Genomic DNA, 12,214 nt, shown 5'->3' on the forward strand with positions numbered 1-12,214 from the left:
TCCATATCACACACACACACACACACACACACACTTGCCATTGCAGTTACAGTACCAAAATGGTTGCAGCAAAGCCTGAACCAGATTCAACGAAGAAGAAAGAAATGGTTCACTCTCCACTTCTCACCTACTTCTCCGTCATCACTCTTCTCTCCACGTGTCCTCCCTTCGTCATCCTCCTGTAAGCTATCATTTACCAATCGGATCTCTTTACCTAATCGATTTCAGTTTCCGTACTATTTCTCGAATCAGATTTGTTTTTTAATTGATTTACATCATTACATGAGCACACTGTATACATGCATATTGTAATTGCTTACAACTTACTTCCGTAATTACTTGATTACTCTCTGTTTATCTAATTAGGTTACGTGTTTCGATCTTAAACTACAATTCCTAGTGGATAATTACCCTCTGTTTATCTAATTAGGTTTCGTGTTTTGATCCGAAGTTGCGATTTCGATGAATACTGAAGCAATGAGTAGCTATACTGTGTGATTTATTTGGATCTAGTTTTGTTATTCTGATTTATCATGTATTCATGTAATATAATCACACAAGCACACTGTATGCATGCATATTATATATGTTTACAATTTTGCTTCCGTAATTAGTTGATTACTCTCTGTTTATTTAATTAGGTTACGCGTTTCGATCTTAAATTACAATACCTAGTGGATAATTACTCTCTGTTTATCTAATTAGGTTTCGTGTTTTAATCCGAAGTTGCGATTTCCTAGTAAATGATGAATTGTTGAAGCAATTAGTAGCTATACTGTGTGATTTATTTGGATCTAGTTTTGTTCTTCTGATTTATCATGTATTCATGTTATATAATCACACAAGCACACTGTATGTATGCATGTTATAATTCTGTAATTAGTTAATTACTCTCTGTTTATGTAATTAGGTTTTGTGTTTTGATCCGAAGTTGCGATTTCCTAGTAAATGATGAATTATTGAAGCAATTAGTAGCTATACTGTGTGATTTATTTGGATCTAGTTTTGTTCCTCTGATTTAGCCTGTATTCATGATACATAATCACACAAGCACACTGTATACAGTATACATGCATGTTATAATTGTTTACAACTTACTTCCGTAATTAGTTGATTACTCTATGTTTATCTGATTAGGTTTTGTGTTTTGATATGAAATTGCAATTCCTAGTAAATGATGAATTAATGAATTATTGAAGCAGATAGTTGGTATATTGTGTGATCTGTTTGGATCTGGGTATACTGTGTGATCTGTTTGGACCTGGTTTTGTTATGGATTCATGAGAGCATGCGTCATCAATTCGCTATGTGGCATGTTAGTTATGACTCTGAAGTTAATTAGGGCAAAACAAACTGTTATAATTTGGATCTCCTACACAAAAAGCAGTCACCAACACTATGTCACCTCACTAATAATTTAATCTAACAAGTATAGTTGACCTAATAGTATGTTAAAGCATTTTTAGCAGGGTAAACGAGTCAATCCGGCTCAAACTCGGCTTGTTTTGACTTACAAGAGCTAGAGCTCGAGCTTGGATCGTTTTTTATTTTTTTACTTAGCGTCTATACGTTTTTAATTATTTTTTTATATCTTTTGAGAGAAAACGTTAATCAAGCCTAAGCTCTGCTCGAGCTTACCTTAAACGAGCCAAAGCTCGGCTCAAGCTTGGGTGTGCAGTGTGAATTTAACACGTGGAAGTACAAAAGAGGTTAAACTTAAAAATACACAAGGCTCGTGAAGGCTCGACGAGCCTAAACAAATTTCCCATGCAAAGCTTGAGCTTGAAAATGCTCGGCTCTTTTTGAGCTTTTTATTGATCCAAGCTTGAGTAGCTTGCAAGTGGGTCGGTTCGTTTGCACCCCTAACTTTGTCTATTAAAGGCACTAAGAAAGTTTATTTGTGTTTGCAGATGGTACACAATGGTACACCAGGATGGATCTATACTAAACACATTCAATTATCTAAAAGAGCATGGGATCGAGGGATTTGTAAACATATGGCCTAGACCTACTGCTATTGCATGGAAGATCATTGCTTGTTATGCACTTTTTGAAGCTGCACTCCAGCTATGGCTACCCGGGAAAAGAGTTGAGGGCCCAATATCTCCTACAGGCAATATGCCTGTGTATAAGGTACCAAACCAATAAGGTTCACACTATAATATTGATTATTAGCATTATTTTTGAGCACAACCTGTGTTAATATACTATTCTTGTTGCAGGCTAATGGTGTGCTAGCATATGTTGTGACACTGGTTACATATATTAGCCTTTGGTGGTACGTAACTGTGGACATTCATTTCTTATTGATACTGTCTAAATCTTGTTAATAAGATTATCTTATTAAACATTTAGGTTTGGGATATTTAATCCAACAGTTGTTTATGATCATTTGGGAGAAATATATTCTGCACTCATTTTTGGAAGCTTGGTTTTTTGTGTATTCTTATACATAAAGGTAAGAATGAGAAATAAACTAGATAACCCAACATATTAATATACTATATTATCTATGCTTCTGAATTCTGATCATTGTAGCTGATGTACAGGGTCATCTGGCACCTTCTTCCACTGATTCTGGTTCTTCAGGAAACATAATCTTTGATTTCTATTGGGTGAGCATCTCTAAATTAATTATTATTTTTGCAATTAGTGTTTGCTAAAGTAATTGTTTTTGGTGTCATAGGGCATGGAACTGTACCCTCGAATTGGCAAGAACTTTGATATCAAAGTTTTCACAAACTGCAGATTTGGGATGATGTCATGGGCTGTTCTTGCTGTGACCTACTGCATAAAGCAGGTATGCAGTCCAAGATCATTAATTTCAGTGTGCTAGATTTCACATGTGAATGATTAATAAGCTTGAAATGTGTTGATCCAGTATGAAACAAACGGGAAAGTATCAGATTCTATGCTTGTAAATACTGTGTTGATGTTGGTTTACATCACAAAATTCTTTTGGTGGGAAGCTGGATATTGGAACACAATGGATATTGCACATGATCGAGGTACATGCGTATGCATTTTGCTGTCATGTGTTTCATATTTTCTTATTATATTCTGAAATCTTATTATTATTGCAGCTGGATTTTATATCTGCTGGGGATGTTTGGTTTGGGTTCCTTCTATTTATACTTCCCCTGGCATGTACCTTGTCAATCATCCTGTTAATCTTGGACCTCAGGTGCTTATTTTTTTTCTACAAATGAATATTTTCATATTTCAACAAATTTTTTTTATTCAAATAAAGATGTAGAAAGTGATATAATTTTATTTGTTTTTTGTGCACAGCTGGCAATTTCCATCCTAATAGCAGGCATCCTGTGCATATACATTAATTATGACTGTGACCGACAAAGGCAAGAATTTCGTAGAACGAATGGCAAGGCCTTGGTGTGGGGGAAAGCTCCAAGCAAGGTAATATTTTTTAATTTTTGTGTTCGTGTATGGCGGTTTTAATCTTTTTGTGTGTAATAAATTAATAATACTAACATATAATCATTTGGTATTTAGATAGTTGCTTCATACACTACTACCAAAGGGGAGACCAAGACCAGTCTTCTCTTGACTTCAGGGTGGTAAGTAGCTATACCTAATATGTCCCGCACTCCTACATCCATTCCCTTATAATGATAATAATGTTGTTGTTGCAGGTGGGGGCTTGCTCGTCATTTTCACTATGTACCTGAAATTATGGCAGCGTTTTTCTGGACTGTACCTGTTCTTTTTGATAACGTAAGCCAATGAAACCTGTTTATTGATGTTGCACTCTAAAAAACAGTGATTTGTTATTTATAAACACGAGATTTGTTACTTCTGCAGTTTCTCCCATACTTCTATTTTGTGTTCCTTACAATCTTGCTGTTTGACCGAGCTAAAAGAGACGATGACAGATGCCGTTCAAAGTAAGCATGACACCCGTTTTTTATGTTGTGAAATAAGTAATAGTTTCTAATAATGAATTTGGTTTGCGTGTACGTGTGTAGGTACGGTAAATATTGGAAGACGTATTGCAACAAGGTTCCTAATAGGATCATACCAGGGCTTTATTGAGATGATGATGTTGTATGTTTGATCGGCATGTATTTGTATTTGTATTTGTATTGTATGACTTTTTAGTTTTGATTAACCTTATTTATTGATGAAATAATCTGCAGGTTTAATTTTCTGATTATTGATTTTGTTGGGATGCATATCCAACAAAATTGTAATTTTGGTTAGTTGGGTTTGGATCTTGATGTCATTTGAACAATTGTTTTCATGTTTTAAAAACTGAAATCAATTGGTTTAATCAAAATGAATCATTTTTTAATTTGAATGATCCAAAAAGATTTTCTCCGTGGATTTGGATTGGATCATAACCTTATTCTTAAAATGAATCGTGACCCAATTTTTAAAATCAATAATGAACCGATCCAAGCATCAACGTATCATCCAGATCTCTTCATAAATAAATAATATATTTTCTTTATATTAAAAAATGTATATTTTTATATTGAGATAGAAGGAAACAGACAACAAGATGTAACACTAGCTTTTTTTTTATTGCAAAATCAATTTTTTAAAAAACCCTGTTGATTGCAATGCATAATTTGTTAAACTCAGCTAAATATCTATAATCCCGTGTTTAATTATTTTGCATGAAACAACTTTTAAAAACTTGACCAAAGTGAAAAGACTGTATTATGACATGTTTCCTCCTATCTATCCAGAAACTAAAGTGTTAAACTAATTTGAAAGAACAATCAAACTAATTTAGTCTTTAAAATCCAAGACAAATAAAATAAATAAATATTTTTTACATAAAAACTCTTCAATCATTCATTTGATAGAAAAAAACAAAAGAAACAAACAGTCAAAACTCAAAAGGAACCAGACGTCCAGCGGTGAGGTAGTCAGACACACATGACGTGGCGACGTGTTAATGGTTAAAGATCTAGTCCATACAACACAGGATCCGTACCCGCTTGAAAGGCCAAATTACAGCATCAGGAGGCATCTAGATAGTATACCCCACACCACTACCATTATTCACGTTGTTCTTTTCAATATTCATCCTCTACACGTCTCTCCCTTGTTGATAGCATTAGCCAGCATTATTATTATTATTATTATTATTATTATTATTATTATTATTATTATTATTCAAACCCTAACTCATATCTCCTGATCTCTCTCCGTCAACATGCCGTCTGCTTACGGTGCTCGATTAACCACGTTTGAAGACTCCGAGAAGGAAAGCGAGTGCGGTTATGTCCGCAAGGTATCATTTCTCATCCGTTATCAAATTCCGTTATTCGGTTATTGTTCCGTTCGATCGGATTGCGGTTAATCGGTTATGCTGTGATCTGATTCGGTTATTTCTGTTTTAAGTGGATTTGAATGATTGATTGATTGACTGACTGATTGTTGAGGATATTGCAATTAGGTATCGTGTGGATTTTGATAATGTGAGTGTGATTTAGTGTTTTATCCGATCTAGTGGTTTACTGTATGCCTAGGGTGAATGCTTTGAGATTGTTGTGTGATCTAGTGAATTAGTGTGATTTGTTATTGAAGTTTGCTTTTATACAAGTGATCAGGTGGTTGACTCCATGTTATAGGGAAATGGATCATAATAATATGGTTTTAAAGTATACTTGTGAAAAGTTATGCAGAATCAGATGTTCATTGAAGATGTTATGAAATTGCTGATACAATTTTGTAATAAGAATCCAACACATGTTTTTCTTTTCTTTCTTTTTTTTTTTTAAATATATAGATTATGTAATAAGGATTCCAGCATTTTGAACTTTATCTAAAGGCTATTTTTAGTGTTACCAATGATATGTATTGCAACCGCTGCATATTCATTTGAGAGGACACATTTTTTTGCTTGGGTAAGTTAGGATTTGATACATTGTTTAGTGCTTTTGTTATCTAAAATTTCTAGCAATAGGATCTATTACAAGTTAAACTTTATTTTATATTCTTATGTTATTGTTTCTTAGTACATAAGAAATTTTGATTATTTTTTGTGAGAATTACCACAAAGAAACTTTATCTTATGATCTACTGAATCTGGCAGGTATCAGGGCCTGTGGTCATTGCTGATGGAATGGCAGGGGCTGCTATGTATGAACTTGTTCGTGTTGGACACGACAACCTTATCGGTGAAATTATCCGTTTGGAAGGAGATTCTGCTACGATCCAAGGTATTTTAGTCATAGAAATTGAGGAGTATTGTATCATCTCAACACAAAGCAAATGACTAATTTAGCTGTTCGGTTCAACTTGATCTTGATACACTTATGTATCTTCAGTTCATAATATTGAGAAAAATTATTCATTTTATTTCAGTTTATGAAGAAACAGCCGGACTGATGGTGAATGATCCTGTTTTGAGGACACACAAGGTATATATTTACATCATGGCTCCCTTGGAGATGGAGATTAATTGAAACCTGCAGTAACTTTGTCTTTAACTTGCAGCCTCTATCGGTGGAATTGGGCCCTGGTATATTGGGAAATATTTTTGACGGTATCCAGGTTTGCAAGCTTCTTTTTTGTACATTATGTTTCAACTTTATTGTTCTATTTTGTGTTTTTACAAGAACTACTAAATGCAATTTCTTTTACTTGTTCAGAGACCTCTGAAAACTATTGCGAAAAGATCCGGTGATGTGTACATTCCTCGTGGTGTATCCGTCCCAGCACTTGACAAAGATATACTTTGGGAATTCCAGCCTAAAAAAATAGGTGATTTTACAACTCTAGAAAATTGTAGATCTTTTTATTTTGGAATTCTGAAACCGTTCATATGATAGATGTTTATAAATTTGAATGTGTTTTGATGCCAGGCGAGGGAGATCTTGTAACCGGTGGAGACCTATATGCTGTAAGTCAACACATGAATGCCTTCATCATACAAACTAAAAAGATTTCTGTTTTGTTTGTATTCAGAACACCCTATTGCCATATATTGTTAATTTATCTTATCAAAACCGTGCAGACTGTGTTTGAGAACAGTTTGGTTGAGCATCACATTGCTCTGCCTCCCGATGCGATGGGAAAGATAACATATCTTGCACCACCTGGTCAATACTCATTAAAGGTTTTACTTTTAAATTCTTTTCTGGCATCATTATTTTTAACTACATGCCTACATCGGTTTCTGAATATCAATTAATTTTTCCTGTTTTTATATAGGACACTGTTTTAGAGCTTGAATTCCAAGGCGTCAAAAAGAAATTTACCATGCTTCAGGTTCTTTTTTCTTTCTCTCTCTTCTTTTAATTTAATAACCCCAGTTTTTATATTTTGAATAGTGATTGCAGTATTGAACATCTGCTTATTTTCTTTGTACTTAACAGACTTGGCCTGTGCGTACACCTAGGCCTGTTGCATCAAAACTTGCTGCTGATACTCCTCTTCTTACTGGACAGGTATAGATCATTAAATTTTAAGGTTTTTTTTCCCTGCTTTCTGTGATTGGCTATTTTGCTCTTGATATATTCCTAATCATCTCTTCTGTGTATCAGCGTGTTCTTGATGCCCTTTTCCCGTCAGTTCTTGGTGGAACATGCGCCATTCCTGGTGCATTTGGCTGTGGGAAAACAGTTATTAGTCAAGCTCTATCTAAGGTATTAAAATAAAAATTGTCATTCATGACTAATTTGAATAATTAGACGCTAATATTGTTTTGATATTCACTATTTTCTCTTCATTATGCAGTACTCAAACTCAGATACTGTTGTTTATGTTGGTTGCGGGGAAAGAGGAAATGAAATGGCAGAAGTACTACACTTAATTCATTTAACTTTTTGTTTCTTTTATAGATGTACTCTTGTCTTCAATGTTTTATTGTAACTTGGCAGGTTCTTATGGATTTTCCTCAATTGACTATGACTTTGCCTGATGGTCGTGAAGAATCTGTCATGAAACGTACCACACTTGTTGCCAATACTTCTAATATGCCTGTCGCTGCTCGTGAGGCTTCAATTTATACTGGTAAAGCACTTGATAATTTTATTACATTTCATTTTAATTATATTCAGGAGTTACCTTAAGTTACAATTCATTTGTATTTTCGTTTTAATTCAGGAATCACCATAGCTGAATACTTTAGAGATATGGGTTACAATGTAAGTATGATGGCAGACTCTACCTCACGCTGGGCAGAAGCATTGCGTGAGATTTCCGGTCGTCTGGTACACATCATTCTAAACTACACATCTTATTTTCTGATAATGTGCATATTTGAATTTTTTTTTCTGTTTCACATTAATATATTATATTTTATTCTATATTACATTGTGTTGTACTTGTAACATATGTGGTTTTTAAAAATGACTATGATGAATGTGTGATAGAAGTAATTTGTGGTTTTTTTAAAAATGCAGGCAGAAATGCCTGCGGACAGTGGTTATCCTGCATATCTGGCTGCTCGTTTGGCGTCTTTCTATGAACGCGCTGGTAAAGTGAAGTGTCTAGGTGGACCAGAACGAAATGGTAGTGTGACAATTGTTGGTGCTGTGTCTCCTCCTGGAGGAGATTTCTCAGATCCCGTTACATCTGCTACCCTCAGTATTGTTCAGGTAATTAATTTTTTTAAATATATTTTTGTGTATTTTCAGCTTACTCATTAATAACTGTTACACATCTTCCACATTTTGTTAGGTTTTCTGGGGTCTAGATAAGAAGCTTGCCCAAAGGAAGCATTTCCCGTCTGTTAACTGGCTTATTTCTTACTCGAAGTACTCATCGGTGCGTTATTGAAATTAATTAACTTATAGTCACCAGTTTTCGCTTTTGCAATAGGGTATATTGTTTTTCCTACTAAAAACTATTACTTTTTTAGGCTCTAGAATCATTCTATGAGAAGTTTGATTCAGATTTCATCGACATCAGGACAAAGGCTCGTGAGGTACTTCAGAGGGAAGACGATCTCAATGAAATTGTGCAGGTACATTGTTTTTTAGTGTTTCTTTTTTTATGTTGTTTGCTTAAAGCTGGAATCAAGTTTCATGATGTGAAATGAGACTTTTGCACACAAAGTACAAAACAAAACGGCTTCTATTGTTTATTTTTGGAAATTATTATGCATACTGCTATAAAATGATGCTATTATGGTTGTTTAGTTGGTGGGCAAAGATGCCTTAGCTGAAACAGATAAAATCACATTAGAAACTGCAAAACTTTTGAGGGAAGACTATCTTGCTCAAAATGCCTTCACACCGTATGTACTTTCTCCTAATTTGTATCACACTAACTTTTTTATTATTTACGCATTAAACTTTTGTTATTTTGTGGTTGCGACAGATACGATAAGTTCTGCCCCTTCTACAAATCTGTATGGATGATGCGCAATATTATCCATTTCTACAATTTAGCCAATCAGGTGGGCTATTGTCTATTATTTGTGTTAATTTTAGGCCTAGTTTTCTGATAGTTTCTTTTTTTCATAAAATACTTAACACATTTATTTATATATATCGCTTTATACATCATTTATTCATTAGTGTCTGCTTTCTATAAAGAAACTTAAAAAATGTTTTTTTTTGTTTATTTATTTTTAACAGGCGGTGGAGCGAGGAGCTGGAATGGATGGACAGAAGATCACTTACTCACTGATCAAGCATCGGTTGGGTGATCTATTTTACCGCTTAGTGTAAGTGAAATTGCCATTCTGTATTTAGTCATGTTGGGTGGGTGGGTCCATATCCAATTAATGGTTTAATGAATCGTAACAGGTCACAAAAGTTCGAGGATCCGGCTGAAGGGGAAGATGTTTTAATTGGGAAATTTAAGAAGTTAAATGAAGATCTCACTTCTGGTTTCCGCAACCTCGAGGACGAAACTCGATAAACACACAACACGTAATAGTCAATTTATTTTGAAGATAAACGGAGTGGCAGTGTTTGCCTCTCAAGTGTCAAGAGTCGGTTGGTTTCAGGGCGGGTTGTTTTAAAGAAGGAAGCAAATGAGACTGTTATTAGTTGTTTGATTTGTTTATTTTATCTGGAGGCTGTTTAATGTTATTTGTGGTGTTTAGCATTATTTAAATCTGCATCCTTTGGTCTTTTTGTGTTTGAGAGGTGAAATAAGCAGAGCAGCTTGCACAGGTTACTCTCAGAACTTGTTTTTGATGATACTTTTGGATTATTATTATAATAAAGAAAATAAGGTGGCCGTGTGTGTTAGAAGAAAATAAGGTGGCTTCGTATATTAATAAATAATAAAGAAAATAAGGTGGCTTTGCATGTTAGAAGAAACCTTTTTAAAATGATTGCCAGGATTATGTTCATGCTGTATGTTACTTACATGTTCTTAGCTTTTGCATTTTATATGCATATGGTAGTTCAAAAATCGGTCCCATTCTTTCTATCTGCTGTAGTTTATGGATCGCATTTTTGATTGCTTTAGTAGATTGATTTTAAAATAAGAATAATAGTTCTAATAAGTCTTTTGGAAGTCAACATTGTCTCATATGGCTATTTGAGTCCAGATTTGAATAAAAGTCAAGTATTAGTGTATTACTTTTTTTTTTTTTTAATTTATCACGTTTTGCTTGCTTTACTTCCATTAAAAAGTAGTGTTTACATTGACAGAGAAGATAATCGGGCAACAAAATACGCTGCAAGTCCTTTTTGAATAGCAAAACTAAGTCGTTTATAACTTGGAAATAAATATTAACCAAAAAATGTATGTAACGTTATTACTTAAAAGGAGTAAAACCCAATGTGCAAAAGAAAAAAAAAACAAGCCAGATTTGAACCCCGGTAATCAGGGTAGCTACTAAATGGCTTATAGCAATCCTGGTAATCAGGGTAACTACCTAATGACTTATAGCAAACAACACAGGCCACACTACCAAAGAGTTAGATCATGACTTCATTCAACAAATATATCTTATATACAAAAAAGTCTAGAAAACTTCTTTGTGGCACCAAACTTCTCAATTATACTAATTAGATAATTTAATAATAATTATATATATAGATAAAAGTTAGATGTCGGTGCCACAAAGTTTTTTCTGATCTTAACAATTATGACCAATTCTATCAACCTAATAACTACCATGTTAAAGTTATGCACACACAAACACCATAGAAGATGATGGGAGAACAAAGAACGAAGCAAGCGGTTCATGAGTTTCGGAAATAAAATTCGCATCAATTGCTATTGGAGAAAATAAAATACCTGAGGGTTGGGAGAGATCGCATATGAGAAATGAACGCCGATTGGGAAGCAACAACACTGTCGGTTGGGAGAGATCCAGGTGAGAAAGGAATGTCACATATTTAGGGGTTATTTTGGTCCTATTTCTCATCCAGACTCCATTCTCAACTGATTAATTTAGAGCTTCAAAGTTCAATTTAGATGAAGTTTTTGAAGGAGCCAAACGCTCTTTTCAATTTGGAAGGAAAATAAATTAAAAAGAAGGAGATGCCAAAAGAAAAGATAAGAAAAGAAAACTTTCTTTTCCTTGCTTTTCTTTTCATAAATGAACTCGGAAACATAGCGTTAGTCAAATAATTTTGATGCATAAACAATAAGGAAGGTGTAGCTGGATGGTTGTTGTTTCACCTGTTTAGTCTTTAGGTAAAGATAAAGAGTTAACATGGTTTGAGGCTTGCATCATGCAGGGATGAGGATTTTCTTTTCTTGGTACTTATTTGATATTTCTATGGTGTTTTTGTTGCAGCAATGATCTTTTTTATTGGTTTTTTTCATATACACATTTTTTATTATTCTATTTGTTTTAAATATTTTTAACTTTGAAGAATTTATTATTTGGGCTTATTTTCGATGCCGGCCAAATTCACATCGGCTCATCGGCGCACTGCTCGGATTTTAACGATCGAGTAAACACCATTTTAAATATGTTATTTGTATCTTAAGCTACACGAGTGCCGGTATCGTTGTCAATTTCTTGTCATTTTGATCAAAAGGTGTACGTGTGCCGATACTATCTTCGACGTTTACATCTTATTTTTTTAATTAGTATCGGTGTCGTAGCAAACTTAATAAACACCAACTGAATTCGCGTTGCTATGTCGCCGTCACCGCAATGTGGGGTGCTGTTTATCTAGTTAGATAATTTAATGTTCATTTTCCCAAAAATAAAAAAGAAAAAGAAGTTTCCGAGTTCCAACTACCATTCCACTTTGAAGCCTAACCAAATAATTTATTCATTCATCCCAATGACACGTCTGACTGATTCCAATTGTCA

The 12,214-nt window shown here is 34.2% G+C and overlaps 2 protein-coding genes across 2 annotated transcripts; both read left to right on the forward strand.

Annotated features, from left to right (window-relative positions):
* On the forward strand, nt 1–4,053 carry LOC143582006 (7-dehydrocholesterol reductase-like). The gene is made up of 13 exons (XM_077064668.1): nt 1–181; nt 1,911–2,133; nt 2,223–2,278; nt 2,356–2,458; nt 2,550–2,615; nt 2,687–2,800; nt 2,882–3,008; nt 3,084–3,184; nt 3,292–3,417; nt 3,514–3,578; nt 3,654–3,735; nt 3,823–3,905; nt 3,987–4,053. Exons 1-13 carry the CDS (start codon nt 60–62, stop codon nt 4,051–4,053), a joined length of 1,335 nt encoding a protein of 444 aa, XP_076920783.1. The 5' UTR covers nt 1–59.
* Nucleotides 4,054–5,109: 1,056 nt separating this feature from the next.
* Nucleotides 5,110–10,005, forward strand: LOC143581994 (V-type proton ATPase catalytic subunit A-like). The gene is made up of 20 exons (XM_077064662.1): nt 5,110–5,263; nt 6,068–6,194; nt 6,340–6,395; nt 6,472–6,528; nt 6,627–6,738; nt 6,840–6,877; nt 6,992–7,093; nt 7,189–7,245; nt 7,353–7,424; nt 7,521–7,622; nt 7,714–7,776; nt 7,857–7,989; nt 8,083–8,189; nt 8,382–8,576; nt 8,659–8,745; nt 8,840–8,944; nt 9,120–9,217; nt 9,301–9,379; nt 9,561–9,649; nt 9,732–10,005. The coding sequence occupies exons 1-20, from the start codon at nt 5,186–5,188 to the stop codon at nt 9,844–9,846; spliced, it is 1,872 nt and encodes a 623-aa protein (XP_076920777.1). The 5' UTR covers nt 5,110–5,185; the 3' UTR covers nt 9,847–10,005.
* The last annotated feature ends 2,209 nt before the right edge of the window (nt 10,006–12,214 follow it).

This window comes from Bidens hawaiensis, unplaced genomic scaffold (assembly GCF_021521415.1).
Source record: "Bidens hawaiensis isolate Kalapana, Puna unplaced genomic scaffold, B.hawaiensis_p1.1 tig00031396_1, whole genome shotgun sequence".
Classification (NCBI taxonomy): Eukaryota; Viridiplantae; Streptophyta; class Magnoliopsida; order Asterales; family Asteraceae; genus Bidens; species Bidens hawaiensis.